The following is a 25,907-nucleotide window of genomic DNA, read 5'->3' on the forward strand; positions in this document are numbered from 1 at the left end:
CCAGGTGCCCGCGTCTAGAGCCTATTCAGGGAGTGGTCCGGGGCCAGGCTGGACACCACCCGGGCCTGCAGAACCCCAGTCAGCATTTGCATAAGACTCAGTGGTTCCTGAGTGCATAAGGTCTGGGCTGTTGGCCTGTGGGCATCGAACTGGCCAGGGACAGAGCTCTCCCACAGAGCTGAGGAAAGATAACCAATGGCATGTCTAAAAATCAGATTTTGCACAAAACCAAGCTCTGGCTTTTCTCAATCAAAGCGGGGGCAGCATCGGGTCTGTGTCTGTAGTGGCTACCCCATCAGCAGGGAGAAGGTTCTCAGTTCACCCCGTCCCCAATCCTCCTGATGGCCCCCCACCTCTGTCACCTCTGCTGCCTCTCTGTCCCCAACATCCCCGACTCCGCCTTTCCTGGGAGCCACCCCAGCTTCCTTGCTGCTCCTGTTCAGGTGTCCACACTCACTGCCCCCCGGCCTGTGGTTCCTCCCATCTGTGTCCACATGGCTCCCCACCTCACCCCTCTGGGGTCTCTACCCATCACCCCCGAATCAGGGAGGCCCCACCTCTGTCTTCTCAACTGACCCTAGAATGTTCGCCTTCATGTGCTGTCTCCGTCCCACTCAAGATCATCAACGCTGTGGTCTTTCCAGAGTAATGCCTACAATTCCATTACCAGAAATTCTCGAATATGCTAACAAATGGATGAGTGACCATGGGCCAGGCCACCTTGCTCTCTGGGCCTTGTTTCCTCCACTCATCAAGAAGGAGGCTTGGCTGTAGAACCATTCAGACTCTCCCGGCCCTACTGACATATGTTCTGCGTGGAGGCAGCCTAGAGCCTCTTTAGGGGACTAAAGGTGAGGTCGGGGGCTAAAGATGGGGTCCTGGGCTGAGAACGGCTGGGACTTGTCAGGCTGAGTAAACTGGGCCTTGCTTCTCTCTGACACCTCAAGGAGAAAGTCAATGGCAGGAGCTGAGCTCTGCTGGAGTAGAAAGCTAAGATGACCACACCTGTCATTCCTGGGGTCAAAGAGAGCTCCCCAACGCCACATGCACAGAAAGGTTCCCGGGGTCAAAAAGGGAAGGGGCGCCAGGCCATAAGTCCTGTTAACCATCCCAGAACCCTTTGCTCTGGAATCCATCTTGGCCCAAAGAGGCACACACATATCAGGGAGGATGTTGGGTCTGGTCAGATGTGAGAAATAAAACAAGATAATTGGCCAAAGGAAGACAAAGACCCGGAAGAGCTATTCTATATAAGTGGTTTAAATCACCTCTCCAGCTTGCTCCTCATTCGGGGGGACGCCCACACCCTCACTCCTCCTTTGGGTGTGTATTACTGCCTTGCTTCTACCTTAGATAAACAGACTCCTTCTCTGCGTGCTCTCCCACCTGTTGTACTGCGACTCTAACAATAAACTCTGAACCTGCTTTTAGTCTTTGCCTCCCTGAAACATTCTTGTTTTCAAAGAAGAATCAGGGCAATTCTGCTTCTAGCCTCTAGCTGGTCTAGTGACTAAGATTCCTAGTTGTCGCCCTGGCTGCCCTGGTTAAATTCCTGAGCAGAGAATTAAGATCCCACTCCAAGCCCTCACCCACTGTTGTCTTTCCGAGATCAGAGTGGCAGGCCTCTGTGCCCCCCTCCCCCCAGACACCAGAGAGGCACTGAGTGGGCCACATTAAGCCAGGCCCCAGCAGGAGGGAGGACAAGGAGGCCCAGACGGGGGACAGAGGTGGAGGCCTGAGGCCGTGCTCCTTGCCTTCCTGGGCCTGATGTGCTAGGAGATGCAGGTGATGTCAGGCCAGTGGACCAGGATGAGCAAGGGTGGCGGAGGAAGAACCGGGCAGATGGACCTGTGGAACCAACGTCCCGTGTGTCAGGGTAACTCATAGAAGAGGCCCTCACGAACAGGGCCTTACTGCCCCACTTCAGCGCACTCTGGCGTGTTGTCCACCTTGCTTCATTTTTCTTTAAACCACCAGCGGCAGCCTGCCGCCCTGATCTCCCGGCTGCCCAGGGCTCACAGCCGAGTGTGCACCCCAATTTAAAATAAAAGAGCCGCCAGACATCAAGAAAAGCAGGTTCTGACCGAGCACATGGGAGGGATGGAAACTTAAAGGGAGGGGTGCCAGTTACTTGACAGCCTCCCCAGACGTCACACCTTCAAGAAAACACTCCCACTGGACACTTTGGGGGAGTCACACCTGCCTGGACAGAGACCTACCCCTAAGGGTGCTGGGTGGACAGATGACCACCCACCCCTCAAGTCTAGGGTAGAACTGAGGCAGGAGGTAGATGGGTCCTAGGCTGAGCAACTGGAACCTGTCCCCTGCGGTCCGATGCTTCCAGACAAAGATTCTGGCAGGAGCAGCAAGGAGCTGTGTCCCGCTTGTGTAAAAGAGAGAGACCCTCTCTTTTTCATTCTTGAAGAACACATGGAATCACATATGTGCAGAAAGATTCCTCGGGGGTCAGAGAAGGGAGGGGGCAACTAGACCATAATATGGTCTGTCGACTTCCCAGAGACCCTTGCCCTAGAATCCATCCTGGCTAAAAGATGCACACAGGGGAGGGTCCTGATGCAGGCCAAGGCCAGACGAGACAAGGTGACTGGCCAGAGGAAGCCGGAAGGACGGCCCCCATACAAATGACTTAAACCACCTCCCAAGCCTGCGTCACTCTCTCCTGCTCTTCCCCTTTCTCTCTGTCTCTGTCTCTCTCCCTCTTCCCCCACCAACCAGAGCCTGCCCAGGCCTTCTCCATGTCTATCTCCTCTCTCTTCTCTACTTAATTGCCTCACTACCCTCAGTCTCTTTGCTGAATTCTTTCTCCAAAGGGACAAGTTCTGGGGACGTACATCCAAAGGTTGGGGGTCAGCGTTCTTACTGCACAGACACCTGAGAACAGACCCACCCGTTCTAAAGCTCTTAAAAGCTCACAGCCTGAGGACCCTGATGCATCAGTGCCTGGCTTCATTTCCTGTGTCGTCATGGTTCCCAGGCATCACCCAGGCGACTCTAGATGACTCCTACTGATGGGGCTGCTGAGAAGTCTGCCCACCTCACTCTCACTTGAAGCTTCTCCACAAGCAAAGGGGTCATTTGTCCAGATGGACAGTGTTGAGGTGGGGGGCGGATGCCAGGCCTCCACGTCCTCTTAGGGATAGCGGGGAACTCCTCTCTGGGCTCTCCATGAGTAATTTGTAGTCTGTTTATAAAATCCATGGTGCACTTTGCAGAGGGAAAGATGCCCATGCTCACGGCCCCCCATCCATGGTACTCCAGCCCCATCCATCCCTGCCTCCTGTCCTTGTCACTTGCTGTTTCCTAGCTTGGAATATTCTTCTCCCAGACCTTCTAGAGATGAGCTTCTGCTGGACATTCTATAACCAGATAGGATCCTAAAGGGTCTTGCGGGGTTGGTGGGGGTGGGGGGGGCAGGCCTTTATCCCATCTCCTCTGCTGCAGCTCCTCTCTGAAGTACCTAGATAACAGCATCTGATATGCACTTCCTGAGTTGTTTGACAAATGTGAAAATCCGCCCCCCAACCAAATGAAAGGCTTAAACTGCTTGATGACCCCCAAGTATGGAGCTCCCAGGCCTCCTGGAGCCTAAGGATTGATGATGATAACCCCTGGGACCTCACCATCAGCCAATCAGAGAACTGTGCACAAGCTGATCACTTACCCTGCCACCCTCCTCCCGCCTCACCTGACTTCAAAAAATCCTTTACAGTTTTGGGTTTGGTGAGTTCGGGATTTCTGGGGAACATGAGCCACCTGTCTGTGTCCTTGCATGGCCTGCAATAAACCCTTGTCTGCTCCAAATGCCACGTTTCTGTTTGTTTGGCCTCACTGTGCAACAGACAGGCACATGAACTTGCCCCAATAATTTCAGTCACTTCGTCAGTGACACCACTCCCCACTGCACTCTCCAAAGGTGTCCTCCTCCCTCCCCACCTGCCGCCTCCCTCCCTCTCTCCAACGTTCTTTCTACACTTCTTGCCATTTGCAATTACCTATCTATTTGCTAATTTGTTTATTACCTGTCTTTCCCACTAGAATATTAACTACTCCAAAAGAGGCACACACCGTTTTTCTTGTTTACAAATGAACCTCCCAGCCTGGCAGAGCTTAGGTGCCTGGCAGGTATTTGATGAATAATGGTGGATGAGGGATCAATCCTTAGGTAAACACCTGTTGCAATCTTGGTGGCCAGAGGAATCACACCAAAACAAAATCGATGCAATCATGGGCTCATTGAATATTTACCGACGCCCAATACATGCAGCCCTTGGACTACAAAACCCAGGAGAAAGGAGTCGGATCATAAACAGACCCTATGGTGTGGATGCGCCACGAGAGGGCGGGCCCCCATTACAGGAAACGGATTTGCCAGAGCGCAAAAGAGCAAGGGAGACTCCGCATGTGCGAGCATCTCCATCCCCTTACTCAGGCACGCGGGAGCAGGGAGCTCAGTGCATCTTTTGGACAAGCGGCCAGTGCACCCAGTGGGTGGAGGGCTCAGCTCTACTGATGGAAGAGCAGGAAGCCTGCTCAGGGAGCCCCAGCCTCACCATTTCAAGGAAGAACTCCTGCCCAACATCACCACGTGTGAAGCTCCTAAGGAAGCCAGAAATTTAGTCGTAAATAAAAATTTTTCCATATTCAAAACCCAGTAGGGATGAAACCAAACTTTTCTCTCTGCCTGGCTTTCTTTCTGGGGTCTTCAGGAGATCCTAGGAGAAGCCCCATCTTCTCCCCTGCTCTCCTTGCCACCGACCCCGCCCCCCCACCAGGGAAATTCAGTTTCCTTTGGGGGCCTAGAAGCCAAGGAGTTTGTGGGACTTCAAGGCTTCTCCAAGGAGATAAAACTCAAAAAGCCTCTGGCTGAGATAAGAATTACAAGACCCTTGTTACATTGTTATAATGTTCCTAATGATGCCCCCCACCTCTGCCACCTTGAGCCACCTGGCCTACTCCTTCCTGCCCCTACTAGGAAAGGTATGTGGCCCATCCTCACCCTGCCCCTATAGGGGCAATATATGCCCCCAGTGAACCAGCAAGTGTATCCAAGACCCCATCCTTCCCCAACCAACCAGCGATTGTGTCATAAGACCCCATTCTTCCCCAACCAGTCAGCAGGTCAGCAGGTGCATGGGTAAGACCTCTCCTCTCTCTCCTTTCTCTCTGCTACAAAAACAGAAACAATCATATGCCTGGGGTCAGGGCTCCCTGATGTTCAGGAAGTCAGCCCACTGCAGCATCTCTTGCCTCAATAAACCTGTCTTTTCTTCACTTTGCTTTGAATCTGGAAAATTCTTTTTTTTTTTGTCTTTTTGCCTTTTCCAGGGCCACTCCTGAGGCACATGGAGGTTCCCAGGCTAGGGGTAGAATCAGAGCTGTAGTCACCGGCCTACGCCAGAGCCACAGCAACGTGGGATCCGAGCCGCATCTGCAACCTACACCACAGCTCACGGCAATGCCGGATCCTTAACCCACTGAGCAAGGCCAGGGATCAAACCCGCAACCTCATGATTCCTAGTCAGATTCGTTAACCACTGTGCCACAACAGGAAGTCCTGAATCTGGAAAATTCTTTTTCCAACCCATGTACACAGACCATGACAGAACTCATTCGCACACAGGTATCAGGGAATGATAATAGTTCAAAGGATCCCACCCAAGGGCATCTGCCTTTTTACAAAGAACACTCTTTCTTCTCTGACAAGCTATGACTGCCTTCAACCAAAGAAATGAATCTCTAGTCCTTAGGGCTGACCATGAAGCCTGCAGGTGATGAAGATTAAATATTCTGAAGCAAAGAAACCCAACCAGAAGGGGCCATTTCCATCCTTAACCTGAGGGTAGACTTCCTGGCCCCTGTTTGGAAAGGAGGGCCCAGAAGGTAGATGGAAATCCCGTTCCCCATCACAAGGCTCACTCATGATATTGCTGGAATGAAACAGGTTCAGGGTCAGTCCTCAGCCCAGTGTTGCAACCAAGCAGGGTCCTGCGGGGCTCGTGGACACAAAAGCTTTTCTGTATCCCTCGTTTCTTGTTCTTAGGAAATGGGCCTCCTTCAGCCTCCAGGACCTTCCCTGAGCTCCAAGGGGCAGGTTCAGACAGTTGCTGATCAGGGAAGGGAGGGGAGGCAGAGACCAGGGAGGAGCAGTCAAGCAACCATAGAGCAGCCCTGGGGCAGGGTCCTGGTTCCCTCTCGAGGAAGACACAGGACACAGGCATCTTACACACCTAAGAGAAAAGTGATATTCCTTATGCTTCTTTTATAAATGAATGCTTTAAAATTGAATGGTTTGGAGCCCTTCCTTGGGCTTCACCCTCACTTGACTGCACCCTAAACGCAATCACCCATAAACTACAGAAGATGCACCCTGAGCACGACTGCCTGTGGGTGAAAGATTATTAGCACATGATGTTTTTCAGGAACTTTCCCAGTTGGTTCTAATCTCTGATCAATATTCCCTTTTGCCAGTGTTGTTATTCCAGGCAATAACCCAGAAGACCATCACCAGGATCCCGTGGAGATCTCACGCCTCCAGCTTCAAGGGCTAAGATCCCCCCAAAGAAAGAAGAAGGCATGTTTGCTCCAATCCTGATTCTTACCTGAAACCCTGTTTTTCTCCTTTTATATGATAAAACTCCCTGCAGTTCTTCCCCAAAGGAGAGCACAGTCTTTAAGGCATTAGCCTACTGTGGCCCCCTCTGCCTGGCACAGCAATAAAAACTATTTTTCTCCTTCACCCCAAACTCTGTCTCTGAGTTTCTATGCAGTGCTGGTGGACAGAGGCAGAGTTTCAGCAACAGTGTCTCTCCTGCGTCATGGCAGAAGTGCTCAGAGGACGCAGTGGGGCCACCCTGTCACAGATGCCCCCATACATCACCACTGGTGACACCTTCTCTGGACAGCCATGCACACTGCTTACAAACCCCCCACTCTGCCGGACACCCCCAGCACAGGGAGGGTTTTGAAGCCCAGCGACTGGAGGCAGAAGATCCTTGCCTCCCAGGCTGCAGGTGGATGCTCCAAAGGGACCCCGGTCTGCAGGGGTGCTGCCCAAGGAAACCTGGAGCAAAGGGGTTTTTTTTTCTTTTGTTTTTGTTTTGCCCAAGAGGTGGAGCCTCCAAGATGTCCTTAACCACTGAGCTTCCCTATCAGCAGAGGCCTCCTGTCTGCCCCACAGACACTGACAGGCCACCCAACTCCCTTGGCAGACTGATGGAGAGAGGGCACCTCCTCACGGTCCAGGAGTCTCCCTGCCTGGCGCTTACCTCCAGTGGGACCACCTGCATGAGGATGGCAAAGTTGGTGAGGTGTGTGCAGCGGCAGATGGAGTAGCTGAGGTTCCCTTCCACGAGACCACAGCCCTGGTTCGACCAGATGCCTTCCCCGGAGCTGAGGACACAGGAGGAACAGTCAGCAGCGGGTAGAGCCTACCCTGGGCCTAGCGGGCTGAGAAAGTGTTCTCGCCCACCAGGCTGATGAGACTAGGGAAGCGGTTTCCGGCCTGGAGAGGAAAACCATGTAACCACTCTGGCATGATCCTTTTGGAAAATGCCTGGTCCCGTAAAAATGAAAAGTGCCAATATGGCCACCCAGCAAACCCACTTCTGGAGAATTCTGAGCTATATGAACAGGGATGTGTCTGGGGTATTTATTAAATGATGGATGACACTAGAGAACATTTCTCTTTTTTTGCCAAGCCTGTGGCATGCAGAAACTCCCAGGCCAGGGATAAAACCCTAGACACAGCAGCAACTGGAGCCAGGGCAGTGACAACACTGGACCCTTAACATGCTGAGCCACAAGGGAACTCCTAGAGAACCTTTTTTTGGTCTTTTTTTTTTAGGGCATCACCTACAGAATATGGAAGTTTCCAGGCTGGGGTTGAATTGGCGCCACAACAGCAGGCCTACACCACAGCCACAGCAACACAGGATCTGAGCTGCATCTGTGACCTACACCACAGCTCACAGCAATGCCTGATCTTTAACCCACTGAGCGAGGCCAGGGATCGAACCCACGTCCTCATGGATACTGGTCGGGGTCATTATCACTGAGCCATGACAGGAACTCCCTAGAGAACATTTTTAACTGACCTAATATCCACCTTGAAGACCTGGATAAATAAAACATGAATGACAGATGCAAATATGATAGGGTATATACATTTGTCCAAAGTAACGTGTATCCATGTGGATAAAACTCGAAAACGAAGTGCAATGTTTAATAATGATGCAAGAGTAGAATGCAAAAAAAGATCATATATTTTCTATGAACATAACCACAGAATTTTTTTTTTCTTTTTAGGATGGCCCCTGCAGCATATGGAAGTTCTCAGGCTAGAGGTCAAATCAGAGGGGCAGCTTCTGGCTTATGCCATGGCCACAGCAATGCTGGGTCTGAGCCACATCTGTGACCTATAATGCAGCTTGTGGCAACACCAGATCCTTAACCCACTGAGCAAGGCCAGAGACGGAATCTACATCCTCATGGAAACTATGTCTGGTCTTTACCTGCTAGGCCACAACAGGAACTCCTAAAAGTCTTCCTTACATTTGCTTTTTAAAGATGTTTTACTTTTTTAAAGAATAACATTTTGACATTTTACTTGTATCATGTCTTAAAAGTATAAACCAAGACAAAATGACTTGAAGCCAATAGGCTCCAATGCTAACCATGGTTCATTCTTAGGGTGAGAACGTTGGCAGCTACAATTTTCTTCTCTGTCTCTACTTTCAAATTCCCCCTTAAAAAAGATGCTCAAATGGTTCTTCCCAGAAATTGCAACTTCGAGTTATCAGCACAGTTAGATCTTTCCTCTGGCCAAAGGCAGGGGCCCTAGGAAAAGTGTTTATAAAGCTGAAGAAGTATGAAGGCTCTAGTTTCTCTTTGCCTTATATTCAGTTGTCACTGCAATGTCAGCCGTGGGTGGAGCAAATGAGAGCGCAGCTGTCCCGGAGGGGTGACGGGTAAAGACAGTCCTGCTCCACTCCTGCCGGCGTCCATGAACCAAGCACTCGCTGGCGGCATTTTTATTTTCATCCCTGAGGCAGAGTGTGCCTATGAGGACATGGAGTGACTGTAACTCTGGGTGGGTGGACCCTGTGGGTGAGGTAGGAGGGGTCATTTGGAGGAGGTGGCACTGAGCCCGAGGGCTGAGACTCGGGGACAGTGGCTTTGGAGGTTCATGATGAGTGCTCTGCTCACTTAGGTGGCAGAGATAAGACAGCACAGTCAGGACCACTCAAACGTCTCAGTTTAAGAGGACAACCCCCCCTAATGAAAATGGGCACATCCTCCCTCCCACGATACCACCCGTTAAGGCTAATTGTCCCCAATCCTTGAGGGGAGTCAGTGACGCTGGCTGCTAGGTTATATCTGACCTCTGTCTATTGAATGTATCAGTGCCACATTTCAATTACAGGGTGACCTGAAAACTAGCTGGTAGGGACTTAGGGGAGCGTGGTCCCCAGGGTGGAAAGTGCACTGCTTACGCCAAGAGCAACTTCGAACTGAAAAGTGTGAAAGTCACATTCTCCCAAATGGAGCCACAGAGGCGTGACAATGCCTTAATTAGCCAGGGAAGCTGAGCCCCACGTGGCATCACCTCCAGGTGGGCATAAAGACCCACGTCCCAGGGAGCCTGTGAAACCAAGAAGGCCTGCTCCCTGGCTTGTGCATAAATAAATCTGTCACGCAAGCTGGGCCAAGCGATAGCAAATAACAGTGAGATACGTGTGTCTTCCTGTGACCTGGAAGTTGGCATCTAAGCAGAAAAACGTCCATTCACACACATAAATGAAACACGGGGTATATATAAATGTGAAAAAAGAAGTTTCCGCTGTGGCTCAGTGGGTTAAGAATGTGACTAGTATCCCCGACAATGCAGATTCAATCCCTGGCCTTGCTCAGTGGGTTAAGGATCCAGTGTTGCTATGAGCTGTGGTGTAGGTCGCAGACATGGCTAGGATCCCGCATTTCTATGGCTGTGGTGATGGCTGGCAGCTACAGCTCCGAATGGACCCCTAGCCTGGGAACTTCCATATGCTGCAGGTGCAACCCTAAAAAGAAAAAAATAAGAACAGTAAATATGAAAAAATACTGCACGTCAATGAAAAGAGATGTAGGCAGAACACAGGACAAAGGGTGATCAAATGATGTCAGAACACGGAACTAAACAAAGTCATCTATTTCCCGGGAACATAAATAATAAAGGTGCCTAAATTATTGAAAACTACTCACAAAAATCTCCCCACCGTGGCTACTGTGAGTGAGAGGAGAAGAAACGAGGATAAGATCTAAAGTCCAATGGGACATGTGCTTTTTTATAAAGTTTTATTTTTTAAAAGAATAATGTATTGATATACTGCTCGTATCATTTCTTCAAGCATACATCTAGGAAAAAAAAAATGACCTAGAATTCAAAGCCCAGGGAGACTATCTACCAAAAATAAAAGAGAATGCTTTCTCAGAAAAACAGGAACAGAACTTTCTGACAGCAGACTCGCGCTATGAGAAAAGTTACAAGAATAGAGGAGACAGAAACTGTGATCCAAGCAGGGAAATAAAATAGCTGGAGAAGGGGAAAAAAATGAAGGGAGGAGTTCCCGCTGTGGCACGGTGGGTTAAGGACCCGGTGTTGCTGCAGCTGTGGCAGAGGTTGCGGCTGCAGCTCAGATCTGATCCCTGGGCTGAGAACTCTATACACCCTCAGCCGTGGCCAAAAAAAAAAAAAAAAAAAAAGGGAAATATGCAATTATTATTTTCTGAATTTGAATTTCTCTTGGAGACAACTAATTATCTAAAGCAAAACTCCTAGCCATGTATTGTGCATTTACGGCATCTGTCAAGGTAAAGTCTATGACAGGAGAATGGTGAAAAGGTGTTGCAACGTCTCAGAGTACATGTGAGGTGGTATAATATGATTGGAAGGTAGACAAGGCTGAATGAAAGTATATACTCCAAGCCCCACTCCAAAAAATTAAAAGGAAGAATGCATCAGACGTTAAGAGGGGAGATAAAGCAGCCTCAGACATATACCCAAAAATCCAAATGAAGTAAGAAAAGAGAAGACAAGAAACAGACAAAAAGCCAGATGGACTGTCATGTGACCAAGCCTGGGCCTGGACCCCCTGCTCTCCCTTCCCATTTTCCCCCACCCCGCCCCTCTCCTGCCCCTCCCCCCTCCCTTGTCTCCTTCTCTCCTCTCTCCTGACCCCTCCCCATCCCCTTCCCACTCTGCCCCCCTCCCTTCTCTGCCCTGCCTTCCAGCGGGAGCCTCCCACCCAGACAGTACCTGAAGTCCAGGAAAGCACAATATAGGAAGATTCGGTTGCTCTCATTGGTGGCCTCGATGTACTGCCTTTGCGTCTGAAATGACAGAGAATGGGCACACCTCAGGATCCAGCCAGAGAAGTCAAGTTCCCAACACTGAAGTGAGAGCCCTGCCCTCAGGACCCAGGGGACTGTGACTTTCCATCTCAATCTTTGTGGTCAGAGAGGGGAGGTCATCCTGCCCTGCTTCTCACCGCGCTCTCCACCCACATCAGCCCACAGACCAGGGCTCCCACTGCAGGGCCTTTGCACCTGCTGTGTCCTCCCTTTAGACGGGTCTTCTCCCAAGACAACCACATGGCTCCCTCACTCCCTTCCCCCAGGTCTCAATTCCCCAGTGAGACCCCGCCTGCCCATTGAAAATAATACCAACCAACCCCTTCCTCTTACTGTTTTTTCATTGCATTGCTCCCCAAGCAGCAAGCTATGTATTTACCTCTCATTTGTTTGGTGTCTCACTCTAGAAGGTCCACAGCCTTTGGCTGTTTCCTTTACTGCTGTATCCCCAGTGCCAACCCTAGTGTCTGGCACACAGCAGTCCCTCACTAAATAATTATTGAACGAATGGACAAAAGAATGAACAAATGAACAGATCAATCAATGAATCTGTTCCTAGGATTCTCTTGCTCCCCCGAGAGGGAAAAAGACCAATCGCTGGGCTCTTCCTGGCTGCCAGCTCTGCACACCTGGCAGGATCTGCCCTGAGCTCCAAAGATGCAGAGATTCCTCCAGGAGTCTTGCCAGGAAGTTCAGGAAGCTGGCAGCTCCACAGGAAACCAGGATTAATGGTATCCAATCAGTTCCCAATCAAGTCAAGAGCCTCTTGAGTTCCCGTTGTGGCCCAATAGTAACGAACTCGACTAGTATCCACAGGACATGGTTCAATCCCTGGCCTTGCTCACTGGGTTAAGGATCTGGCGTTGCCATGAGCTGCAGCATAGGTCACAGATGGAGCTCAGATTCCATGTTGCTGTGGCTGTGGTGCAGGCCAGCAGCTGCAGCTCCGATTCGACCCCCAGCCTGGGAACTTCCATATGCCTCAGGTGCGGTCCTTAAAAAAAAAAGCAAAAAACAAAACAAAAAAGAGCCTCTTATTTGATGCTCAAGGATTACTCTACTGTCATCTGCAAACACCGCAATTCATGGGCCTCCACTGTGGAAGCAAGACCCCGGCCCGCCTCCAGGGCACACCAGCCTGAGCCCAGCCCAGCAGAGAAGCCCCTTTCTACATGGTGGGCTCTCTCTCCATGGGTTCTATTCTAATGCATACAGACAAGATCTGCCATCCCCAGTGGGCAGTGAGTACCTGCAGTCACACTGATGGGTGCCCTGGACACACACCCAGACCCCTGGGGCCACCGTGCCAGGCTGTAGGAGAAACACGTGAGCCAGAAACTGATAGGACTACCCTCTCTCCGAGCACCCACTGGTTCAGGAGAGAGGGACCTGGGGCTCAGGGAGATGAATCTACCTGAATCTCAAACCCTAAATTTGTGGAGGGAGTTCCCGTTGTGGCGCAGCGGAAATGAATCCGACTAGTATCTATGAGGATGTGGGTTTGATCCCTGGCCTCGCTCAGTGGGTCAGGGATCCAGCATTGCCATGAGCTGTGTTGTAGGTCACAGACACGGCTCTGATCTGGCATTGCTGTGGCTGTGGTGTAGGCCGGCAGCTGTAGCTCCAATTAGATCCCTAGCCTGGGATCTTCCATATGCTGTGAGTGCAGCCCTAAAAATCCAAAAGAAAAGAAGAAAAGAAAGAAAGAAACTCAGGGAGCTCAAGCAACATAACTTCAGGGTCAAGAAAGTCAGGGCAGTGGGAAAGAAAATCTTAAACTGATAGGGATGGAGTAGGACAGTTAGGGTAGCTGCAGGTGTCCCAGTAGGGGACCACAGATAAAGGGAACATAGGGGACTTTGGGAGATCACTGTAAGTTAATGATTGCTCCAGAAAGCCATCAGAACTTCATGGAACAAAGCAGGCTTGCTTAACTATAAAAACATAAATAAAAGTACAAGATATGCCTCAGGTCATTAAATGAAAGATAAAATGAGGCCTGCATTCAAGTTTAGCAAGATAATGACCCTTAGGACCGAGGACAGGAATTTAAGGGAGAGATGACATTCCAAAGCAGGAGACCCTCATTGTACAGAAACCTGAGATGATTCAACCTAGTTTAGCATGTTACCACCCTTCCCCTTCTGCTGAGGTGAATAAGAGCCATGACAGGCCTGGTTTGACCTCATAGGGTCAAACACTCTCTTAGTGGATACAAAGGAGGAGCTAGTGATGTAAGCCTGACATCTACTCAAAGAATGAGGAAGAGGGCGGCTTTTCCCCTCTCCCCACTTTCCTTGGATTATAAAAATGTAGCCCACCCAATCCCAGGGCAGTTCTCTTTGCCTGCTTGATTGTATTTCTCACAAACATCCTATCTTAATAAATCTTTCTTTCTTTTCTTTCTTCCTTCCTTCCTTCCTTCCTCCCTCCCTCTCTCCCCTTCTTTCTTTCTTTCTTTTTTTTTTTTTTTTGTCTTTTTAGGACCACACCCACAGCATATGGAAGTTCCAGGCTAGGGGTCAAATCAGAGCTGCAGCTGACGGCCTACACCACAGCCACAGCAACTCAGGGTCCGAGCCGCATCTGTGACCTACACCACAGCTCACGGCAACCCCGAATCCTTAACCCACTCAGCAAGGCCAGGGATTGAACCCATGTCTTCATGGATACTAGTCGGGTTCGTGACAGCTGAGCCATGACGGGAACTCCCATAAATCTATTTCTTGCTTATCACTTTGTCTCTCACTGAATTTCTTCTGTGCCAAGACACAAAGAATCTGAACCTCAGTAAGTCCAGGCACCAGGTGAGTGATTTTAATTTTAAAAACTGTGGGTTCAAGTCCCAGTCTAGCTTTCAGCTGGGTTTGAGTCCTGGCACGCGGCAGCAAGTCCCAATCTGGGTTCTTGCTAGGGTCAAGTCAGAGGTGTTTTCAGTTGCAAAACCATCAAGCCTTCATTCTTCTCATCCTGTTTTTCTCAGTTGTATCTGAGATACCTGACCTTGTTCATGTGCCACCTGAACACCCCCCCCCAACCCCGCCCTGGCAGGTGCCCCTTCCCACATTCAAAGCCAAGGATGATTTTCAAAATGTGGTCCCCACAGCAGCCTCTGCATCATCTGGGAGCCTGGACTGGCCATCAGACTGGGCCCCACTGCAGAATCAGAAACTCCAGGGGTGCAGCCAGCATCTGGGTTTTCACAAGCCCTTCACGTGACGTACATGAACTTGAGCACCACTGGGCACTAGAAAGAGGCTTCTTCTTCTATCCTCTCCTAATGTCTCAGGCTGCCGTGACCTTCATACTCGGACACAGAGCACCCTGTGGCTGCAGCCATTCAGTACCACAGGAGGTCACTAGCAGGGAAATTGCAATGTGCAAAACCCACAAAATCGAATATACAAATAAAAACCTGGCAGTGACCCCCTCACCCGGCATCAGCAAGGCTTCCTTGGCCCCAGGGAAGCACTAAATCCTCTGTACTATATGCCTTTTTCCCCCTTTTCCCCCCAACCACTATACTGCTACTTGCCCTCTTCCCACTGGTAACCACTAGTTTGTTTTCTATCTCTGTGAGTCTGCATCTTTTTTTCTTTTTCTTTTTCTTTTTTTTTTTTTAGGGCCACACCTGCAGCACACGGGAGTTCCCGGGCTAGGGGTCGAATTGGGGCCGAAGCTCGCAGCCTACACCACACCATAGCAACACCAGATCACAGCAATACCAAATCCTTAACCCACTGAGTAAGGCCAGGGGTCAAACCTGCATCTTCAGGGATACTGGCCGGATTCTTAACCCACTGAGTCACAACGGGAACTCTTGCTTCTTTTTTGTTTTATACTGGTTTGTTGTATTTTTTTTTTTTTTAGATTCCACATATAAGTGATAGCATAGAGTATTTGTATTTCTCTCTGATTTATTTCACTTAGCATAATGCCCTCCAAGTCTACACTGCTGCAAATGGCAAAATTTCATTCTTTTTTTATGGCTGAGTGGTGTTAAAAAAAATAAAAGGGGGTCCCCCCTTCCCTCATTGCCTCCAACGTGGAGCCAGTCCTGTTTGGACTGGCAGGGAAGAATTTCCACGTGTGGGCAGCACAGAGGTTGAGTTCCGAACCCTGTGACTCTAGATGGAAATCACTCTTCAAGGGGAATTTAAAAACCAAGCACAGATGGCCAAAAGACACACGAAAAGATGCTCAACATCACCACTATTGACAAAATGCAAGTCAAAACTATGAGGTACCACCTTACACCAGCCAGAATAACCATCATTAAAAGTCTACAAATTATAAATCCTGGAGAGGGTGTGGAGAAAAGGGAACCCTCCTACAGGGTTGGTGGGAATGTACATTGGTGCAACCACTATGGAAAAGAGTGTGGAGGTTCCTCAAAAAACTAAAAATAGGAGTTCCCGTCATGGCTCAGTGGTTAACATCCAACTAGGAACCATGAGGTTTCGGGTTCGATCCCTGGCCTTGCTCAGTGGGTTAACAATCCGGCGTTGCCGTGCGCTGTGGTGTAGGTCACAGACGTGGCTCAGATCCCTCGTTGCTGTGGCTCTGGCGTAGGCTGGTGGCTACAGCTCCGATTAGACCCCTATCCTGGGAACTTCCATATGCCGCAGAAGCGGCCCTAGAAATGACAAAAAGACAAACAAACAAAAAAACTAAAAATATAACTACCATACAATCCAGCAATCCACTCCTGGGCATCTATCCAGGGAAAACCATATTTGAAAAGATGCATGCACCCCAATGTTCACTGAAGCACTATTTACATAGCCGAGACATGGAAGCGAACAAAATGTTCATCAACAGAGGAATGGATAAAGAAATGTGGTGTGTGTGTGTGTGTGTGTGTGTGTGTGTGTGTGTGTGTGTGTGTGTAGAATGAAATATTACTCAGCCATAAAAAAGAATGAAATAATGCTATTTGCAGCAACATGGATAGACCTAGAAATGGTCATACTAAGTCAAGTTAGTCAGACAGTGAAAGACAAACATCACATTATATCACCTGTAAGTGGAATCTTAAAAAAAGTGCGGGGGATATAAATGAACTTATTTGCGGAATAGAAACAGACTCACAGACTTTGAAAATCTTCTGGTTACCAAAGAGGACAGGTCGGGGCAGGTGGGAGGGATGGACTGGGGGTTTGGGATTGGCACATGCACACCAAGGTGTATGGAATGACTGGCCAGCAGGGCCCTGCTGTAGAGCACAGGGAACTCTACCCAGTATTCTGTGATCATCTATGTGGGAAAAGAATCAGAGAGTATGAATGTGTGTATATGTGTGACTGGGTCACTCTGTTGTACAGTAGAAATTATCACAGCCTTATAAATTAACCATACTTCAATAAAACTTAAAAAAAGTAAAAAATAAATAAAAACCAGGCAGGATCCACGAGCCAAGAGCGTGTGTGGTCGGCAGGGTGGAGAACAGACAGACGGCGCTCCCGGGGTCTGGAGCCAGGATCACACCCCAGACGGGAAACTCCTGCCTACGTCTGGTTCCTCCAGGCTCCACGCCTGCGATGGGAAGAGCAGATCCCCTCCCTCTGAGTTTGGAGTTTGCAGCCAGAAGGGAAAAAAGGCTCTCAGCAAGCACATTTCCAGGAAAGACGACCTAGACAGTTCCCAGGAGCACAATTTGGACAGAACAGCCATGTGCTAACACCCAGGTCATGGTGCTGCCAGAGCAGGGAAGGCAAGGCATCTGTGTCCCGAATGAGTGCTGTGATGGGTGCCCTCTGCCCATCAGCCTCCCCAGCATCCCGTCATTCCCTGGGAGATGATGAACACCATTCCAGCCCGTTGCACCAGTGACCAGGGCCCCAGAACTGGGTGTCCCCACGAGGCGGTGGGGGTTGGGGGGGCAAGCAGCATCCACCTTGAAGCCCTTCTGGATGGAGCACCACCACAGAGCCCTGTGGGCCCCAGGGAAGTCCTGACTCTTCACCAGCCCTCTCCCCCTAAACTTGTGCAGTGGGGAAGCCAGTTCCACGGGGGCCCAGGGACTCTCTTCTGCAGAACTGAGACTTTCGTAAATGGCCAAATGGACTTTCCACTGGGGGAGAGGAAAATGGGATTGGTCAATTTTCACTGTCTGCTGTTCATGGCCAAGGTATAGCAATGGGTCTCTTCGGAGACGCACATCGAGAGAGGAGACAAATCTACCTGACAACAAACCTCTGAACATTCCCTCTTTAGAAATGTGCCTGCTTTTTTTGTCTTAGTTTTTTTGTTTTTTGGGTTTTTTTTTTGTCTTTTTGTTTTTTCTAGGGCTGCTCCTATGGCATATGTAGGTTCCCAGGCCAGGGGTCGAATTGGAGCTGTAGCCACCAATCTACACCACAGCCACAGCAACACGGGATCCGAACCACGTCTGCAACCTACACCACAGCTCACGGCAATGCCGGATCCTTAACCCACTGAGCAAGGCCAGGGATCAAACCCACAACCTCATGGTTCCTAGTTGGATTCGTTAACCACTGTGCCACAACGGGAACTCCTTGTCTTAGTTTTTTTCGGCTGCACTCACAGCATGTGGAAGTTCCACTAAGGATTAAACCCGAGCCACAGCAATGACAACACCAGGTCCTTAACCCACGAAGCCAACCGGGAGCTCCAAAAATTGTTTGTTTTTTATTTAGGTACAGTTGTCCCTTGGTATGCATGGGGAATTAGTTCCAGGACCCCCGAGGACACCCAAATCCATGGATGCTCATATAATTAATGCAACTTCCAGGATACTTTAAATCATCTCTAGATTACTTACAATACCTAATACAATGCCAATGCTATATAAACAGTAGCCAGGTGTGGCAAATCAATGTTTTGCTTTTTGGAACTTCTCAGAATTTTTTTTTCTTTTTATGGCCACACCCGCAGCATATAGAAGTTCCCAGGTAAAGGGAATATGAGCTGCTGCTGTAGGCCTATGCCAGAGCCATGGCAATACCAGATCAGAGCTGAATCTGCAACCTATGCCTCAGCCTGTGGCAACCTTGGATCCTTAACCCACTGAGCAAGGCCAGGGATTGAACCCACATCCTCACAGACACAACATCAGGTTCTTAACCTGCTGAGCCACAGTGGGAACTCCCGGAATGTTTTTCTGAATATTTTCCATCCAACGTTGGTTGACTCTGGGGGTGTGGTGTAGGCCAGCGGCTACAGCTGACTGCATGTAGTTTATTTATGCATTAGTTGGAAATGAAACGGAGCAGGGCCTATGGTCTTCCCCACCCCACCATGTCCTCCGCCTGCCTTTTATCTGTAGAAAAACTTAAAAGAATAAGTTTAATCAAAAAAGTAAGAAAATGCAGAAGCAAGGAAAATAGTCAAACAAGACCAAATAATAATAGTTTACATGGAAACAAGCTCAATATCCATCAAGAGATGAATGGATTAAGAAGATATGGTGCATATACAAAATGGAATATTACTTAGCTATAAAATAGAATAAAATTATGTCATTTGCAGTGACATGGATGCAACTAGAGCTTCTCATATTAAGTGAAGTAAGACAGAGAAAGACAACCACCATCTCTTATACGTGGAATCTAAAATAGGGCACAAATGAATCTGTCTACAAAACAGAAGCAGGCTCACAGACATAGGGAGTAGATTTGGTTGCCAAGGGGGAGGGAGTGGGGTGAACAGGGAGTTTGGGGTTAGTAGATGCAAACTATTCCATTTAGGATGGATAAGCAATGAGGTCCTGCTATACAGCACAGGGAACTCTATCCAGTCTCTTGGGATAGACCATGATGGGAGGTAACATAAGAAAGGGAATGTGTATATATATGACTGGGTCACTTTGCTATACAGCAGAAATTGGTACAATATTGTAAGTCAGATATACTTTAAAAAAAATTAAAAAAAACATAGTTTAGTCTTTAAGCAAAGTCAGGGACCTTTAGTTCCTCCTCAAAGGCTATAGATCTTTCTTTTTTTTTTTTTTTTTTGTCTTTTTGCCTTTGCTAGGGCTGCTCCCACGGCATATGGAGGTTCCCGGGCTAGGGGTCAAATAGGAGCTGTAGCCACTGGCCTAAGCCGTGGCTGCAACTTATACCACAGCTCATGGCAATGCTGAATCTCTAACCCACTGAGCAAGGCCAGGGATTGAACCCTCAACCTCATGGTTCCTAGTCGGATTCATTAACCACTAAGCCATGACGGGAGCTCTGAGGCTATAGATCATCTTGAGCCATGTCCTGTGAGCTGTCTTGTAGATACTGAAACCCCCACCAGGTGGAAGAAGTAAACTAAGTGATGACCAAACTGTAGCCAGGACATAAGCTGCCACACTTCCAAAAACTGGCCTCAAGGAAATGGGAACAAACCGACCCTGGAACTGAAGATGAACTGAACTTAATCAAGATGATGATGAACAGACACCTGCAGGAAATGAGTTACTCCACCTTCACTGTCCCTGTGGGATGCTGAGCCCAGGGGTGGGTGGTGACAGAAAGGGAATTAAATTCTAAACACACTCCCTCCGTGGTCTCCCACATCCTCCCTCCTCTGTTAAACCTCACGGGCCCAGCTGGAGAGGAACGGGACCTGCCGGCTCCGGATCTCATGCTCAGCTCAGGGTTTCTATTCAGCGTGTAAACCTGCAGGGCAGGTGAGGGAAACACACAGAGTGGAGATTGTGGTGCTGCTTCCAGCTCAAAACAAAGGAAAAAACCCTGTGAAGTTACAGGGGGATCTGGAGTTACCACAGCCTGCCTCAAAATTGCACAGCAAGTGTTTTCAAATCGTCCCCGTGGCCCAGGTAACACGAGTCAGGAAGGTCTCAGGTCTCGGGGGGAAAATGCGCGGACACAGGCTAGACAGGCCAGTCCTGCTGCTGCACTTGGCATTTACAGCTGCGACGGCTCAGAGAGCAGAGATGGGTCACAGGGAAGGCGGAGCGAGGAGGAGGAAACTAGCAGAAAAGAGGCAGGATGGAGTTCCCGCTATGGTCAGCAGGTTAAGGATCCTGTATTGCCTCTGTGGTGGCACAGGTTCCATCCCTGGCCAGGAACTTCCATATGCCCCGGGTGTGAGAGAAAAAGAAAAGGAAAGGGAAAAAGATAAAAGGAAAGGAAAGGAAAGGGGCAGGACTTTGTGAGGATGAGGGTGGCTGTGAGCTCCTGTCAGCGTACAGGTTGGGGTTCTTTCCAGAAGTCTCTGTCCCCATTTGTCCCCTTTTCACATGAATGAGCTGCAAAGATTGTTGTTTTAAAAGAAGGAAAGTCTTGGAGTTCTGTGGTGGCACAGTGGGTCAAGGAGCAGGCGTTGTCACTACTGTGTCGCAAGTTCAAGTCCCTGGCCTGGGAACTTCCACATGCCTCTGGTGTGGCCAAAAAAATAAATAAATAAAACAAAAGTAAAAGCCAGAAACAAACAAAACAAAACAAAACAAAAGTTGTAAAAGCCATGTCAAAACAGCCCCAAAAAAATTTAAAAAAAAAAAGAAGAAAAGTCTTGGAATTCTGGTGGCCTAGTGATTAAAGATTCGGTGTTGTCACTGCTGGGGCTTGGGTTCAATACCTGGCCTGGGAACTTCCATATGCCTTTGGTGCAGCCAAAAAGAAAGAAAAAAAGAGAGAGGAAGAGAAAGAGGAGTTCCTGCTGGGGCGCAGTGGGATTGGCCATGTCTCTGCAGCTCCAGAACGCAGGTTCAATCCCTGGCCCAGCACAGTGGGTTAAGGATCCAGCGTCGCCACAGCTGTGGAGGAGGTCGCAACTATGACTCCATTCTGATTTCTGCCCTGGGAACTCCATATGCAAACACATCAGTGGCTCAGAAACAGCCCCACATCTGTTGTCCAGTCAACTAATGTTTGACAAAGGAGCAAAAGTAGCTTAACGAAGGAAGGAAAGTTCTTTCTTCAACAAATCATGCTGCAGCGAATGGACATCCACGGGCCAATCAATCAATCAATATCCAACCTAAATGTCCCATGTTATGCAAAAATTAACTGAAAACAGATCCTACATTAAATGTTAAACATATAACTATAAACCTTTTTTTCTTGTCTTCCAAGTTCCCATTTCTTTTTTTCAATTAGAATACAGTTGATTTACAATGTTCTGTCAATTTCTGCTGTTCAGCAAAGTGACCCAGTCATACATATACATACATTCTTTTTCTCATATTATGTTCCATCATGGTCTATCCCAAGAGACTGGACATAGCTCCCTGTGCCATACAGCAGGACCTCATCGCTTATCCATTCTGAATGTAATAAAAACCTAAAAATTCTTTTCGGGACCTACAGTTCATTGAAGGTTACTTAACTATGACACCAGAAAGACAGTCCATAAAATTTTTAAAAAATCAATAAATTGGGTTTCATAAAAACCAAAAACTTCAGGTTCTGTGAAAGACCCTATCAAGAGGATAAAAAGATGAGCCAGGGATTGGTAAAAAATATTTATAAACCACATATCTGCACAGGAGTCATATCTAGACTATATAAAGAATTCTCAAAACTCAACTGTTTAAAAAAAAAAGAATCTGGTTAGAAAACGAGGAAAGGATGAGAAAAGAGACTTCACTGAAGAGGATCTCCAGGATGGCAAATAAGCACAAGATTTTCCACATCACTAACCCTTAGGGAAGTTCAAATTCAGATCACCATGAGAATTAACTAAAAGACTGTATCAAACGCTGGCAAAGATGCAGAGAAATGCACTCACTTAGACACTGCTGGTAGGAAAATGAAATAGTACAGCCATGCTAGAAAATAGTCTAGAATCTTTCCTTCTTTCCTTTCTTTCTTTCTTTCTTTCTTTCTTTCTTTCTTTCTTTCTTTCTTTCTTTCTTTCTTTCTTTCTTTCTTTCTTTCTTTCTTTCTTTTTTTAAGGGCCACACGGGCGGCATATGCTAGGGGTCAAATCAGCCAGCCTACACCACAGCCACAGCAATTCCGGATCCAAGCCTCGCCTTCCACCTACAGCACAGCTCATGGCAACACTGTATCCTTAACCCACTAAGCCAGGCCAGGGATCGAACCCAATCCTCATGGATACTAGTCGGATTCATTACCAATGAGCCACGATGGGAACTCCCAATGGTTTGGAAGTTTTTAAAAAAATGTTGAAAATACTTGTCCCTTGATCCTGCGATTGCACTCTTGGGCATAAAACCGTTTCCATACCAACACCTATTATACCCGATTGTTCCCAGCAGTTTACGTGTCATCATCAAAAACTGGAAACAACCAAAACATCCCTTAGTGGGTGACTGGCTAAACACACTGCAATTTATCCCGACTCTGGAACACAGGGTCAGCAACAAAACGTTTGAGCTAGTGATACACACAGCAGCTTGCATGGATTTCGCAGGCATTAGGTTGACCGGAAAGAGCAAATTTTGAAAGGTGACATCTGTATGATTCTATTTATGCACCATTTTCAAATGACAAAATCATAAGGATGGAAAACGGACTGTTGGTTGCCAGAAGTTAGAGGTGGGAGAGGGGTGCCCCAAAAGAGATGTTTGGGGAGGTAAGATGGTTCTGCACCTTGATTTCAGTGATGTTCCTAAGAATCTAGCAATATTATTTGCTTGTTTGTGTTTTTAGGGCCACATCCACAGCTAATGGGAGTTCCCAGGGTAGGGGTGAAATTGGAGCTGTAACCGCCGGCCTACACCACAGCCACAGCAATGCGGGATCCATGCCACGTCTGCGGTCTACACTGTAGCTCACGGCAATGCCGGATCCTTATCCCACTGAACAAGGTCAGGGAACAGACCCACATCCTCATGGGCACTAGCTGGGTTTGTTGCTGCCGAGCCACATGGGAACTCTGAAATAAAAAGGTTTTAAAAGAGTTAAGCCAGCATCGAATCAAAGTTGAGAGGTAAGATGTACCTTGATGTCAGTGATGTTCCTGTGAATCTAGTATTATTCCCAAATAAAAAGTTTTTAAAAGAATTAAGCCCAGCATCAGATCAACAGGTGTAGAGCCAAGCTTTCTAGCTGGAGGAATCACAACTTGGGCAGGAAATCAAAAGTCTCCTATCATTAAGCCCTGGATTTTAATATGTAAGTCTCATTTTGATGAGCTGAATTCTGCACAGAAGTATGGACTCTGTGGGTGAGCCAGCTAAGGGGACACAGGTAATGGACTATTGCTCTCATCATCGGGGACAATACTACCACAACCCATAACTATCCCCTCACCCTCCCCAGCGCCCCAGGTCTCACCCTTGTGTCCACCATCATCAGGTGTGAGCATCAGGCAACCCCAGCACAGCCAGATACACGGCAGACCCAGGCGTGGGCACGCTCACTTCCTCCTGGGGTCCTGGTTGCCACAGTAACATCCCCCTTAGCATCCCGAAGTGGGTGTTCTGTTCCCACTTTGAAGCACAAGTAGCTCTTGTGTGGTCTGGGTCAGAATCAAGGGAAGCGATGATTTCACAGAGGGTCAGTCCACAGCCCTCCACCCTCCGTATCAGAATCCATTCTCCACCCACATCAAAGTGCTTTTGCCTCCAGGTCTCTGTCTGGAGTATTTTCCTTCCCAGATGCCTCTTGCTCATGGAATATTTGTGTTGAATATTTTTTTAACCCCCCAGACTCCCAGTTTGCATTTTCCAAAGATGTTTCACCAATTTTCATGTTATTTTACTGTGCTATAAGAAAGGGAGAGAGGTTAAAAAAAAGAAGGGGGGAGAGGAAGCTAGACTTAAATTGTGGCTTCAGGAGTTTCCATCACGGCTCAGCAGTAATGAACCCACTAGTATCCATGAGGACTCGGGTTTGATTCTTGGCCTCCCTTAGTGGGTTAAGGATCTGGTGTTGCCATGAGCTGTGGTGTAGGTCACAGACGTGGCTCGGATCCTGAGTTGCTGTGGCTATGGTTGTGATGTAGGTTGGCAGCTGCAGTTCTGATCCAACCCCCATCCTGGGAACTTCCAGATGCTGCAGTGCAGCCCTAAAAACACAAAGAGAAAGAAATATATATATATATGTGGCCTCAAGGAGTTCCCATTTTGGCTCAGCAGTAATGAACCTGACTAGTATCCGTGAGGATGCTGGTTCGAACCCTGGCCTCACTCAGTGGGTTAAGGATCTGGCGTTGCTGTGAGCTATGGTGTAGGTCACAGACATGGCTCGGATCCTGCATTGCTGTGGCTGTGGTGTAGGCCAGCAGCTGCAGCTCTGATTCAACCCCTAACCAGGGAACTTCCATATGCCACAGGTGTGGCCATAAAAAGACAAACATATCTGTATGGCTTCAACACTGAACTGGTTGATCCTCCCGGAATGACCTCTGCCTTTCCCTCTCGCCCTGACTTGTTTGGCAGAGCCGGGACCCCAGTGCACTGGGCCTGAGCTTTCTGAAGATGTTATTCCATGAAGGGGACAGGAATGGCAGTGGTCCCTCCATCAGGCATCCACATTGGCTCTTGTTTCCAACGCCACCTATTGGAATGTTTTCCTATAGCCAAAAAGCCTCCTAGGATTATAAACTCAACTATGACCTTGAATGTGTGTCTGAAAAGAGTCTGCCATCAAAACAGGTCAATGCTGCCTCTATGTGTAGTATCAGTGTCCTCAGGTGGGAGAAGAAAAATATTATTTTTCTTTTTACAGCCATAGGCTAGGGATCGAATCAGAGCTACAGCTGGAGGCCTATGCCACAGCCACAGCAACACTGGATCTGAGCCACATCTGGACCTAGGCCACATCTTGCTGCATCCTTAACCCACTGAGCTAAGGCCAGGGATCGATCCCAAATCCTCACGGACACTATATCGGGTTCTTAACCTGCTTAGCCACAATGGGAACTTCAGAAAAAACATTATTTTCATAATGCAAACTACAAAGCACAACTCTCAACATAAATGTTTGCAGATTTGCAGATAATCAGGAAATTCCAATGGCAGATATGCCCCTGGGAAATACTTTTATTTCTATGCGAATAATCGGGGGGATTTAAAGGTTATAAAATTCTGATCTGTTTTACAGCCTGGTTCTGGACTGTTAATAAATCATGTTTGTGGTTTGAACTCTCTTATAAGCCACATTAAAAATGATACTATATTTTCATAAATGATGAGCAATTTTACCTAGAAAAGAAAGGAGGAATTTAGAAGCTCATCATTTGCATTCCAGAATAGTCTAAGGAAAGATGTGTTCAGTGAACTCTCCCCAGTGAGCACTGTAAATTCCTGTTAATCATCTTTGCTTCCCATGTTCCCGTTTGCTACTCTATCTTATTAGTTCACAGAGAAAACAGTTTAACCCAAATTTCCCCAGGCCTTAAACTCACACTCTCAAAAAGAAAATCCTTTTCTTAAGACAAGAGAGAATATATAAAGCCTCTCCCTTGAAATTCTCTTCCCACATATTAAAAGACTACATTTGAAAGGGGTAAAATTATGACTTTCAAACAGATATAAAGTGAACTCCTATTAACTCTATTATTCAACGCATTAATGAATGAAGCACCCCGTAGGATGTTAGTATCACTTCAAAGGA

At 48.1% G+C, this 25,907-nt stretch overlaps 1 protein-coding gene across 2 annotated transcripts in view; it reads right to left on the reverse strand.

The window, feature by feature from the left end:
• Positions 1-25,907, reverse strand: part of ADGRD1 (adhesion G protein-coupled receptor D1) — a 182,926-nt gene that overhangs the window by 52,153 nt on the left and 104,866 nt on the right. For both annotated transcript variants that reach the window (XM_047760612.1, XM_047760613.1), the window contains 2 exons: positions 11,315-11,388; positions 7,287-7,410 (listed from right to left, as the gene is read on the reverse strand). In XM_047760612.1, the coding sequence (XP_047616568.1) occupies positions 7,287-7,410; positions 11,315-11,388 (198 nt within the window). The remainder of the gene's footprint in view (positions 1-7,286; positions 7,411-11,314; positions 11,389-25,907) is intronic.

Source organism: Phacochoerus africanus, chromosome 15 (assembly GCF_016906955.1).
Source record: "Phacochoerus africanus isolate WHEZ1 chromosome 15, ROS_Pafr_v1, whole genome shotgun sequence".
Lineage (NCBI taxonomy): Eukaryota > Metazoa > Chordata > Mammalia > Artiodactyla > Suidae > Phacochoerus > Phacochoerus africanus.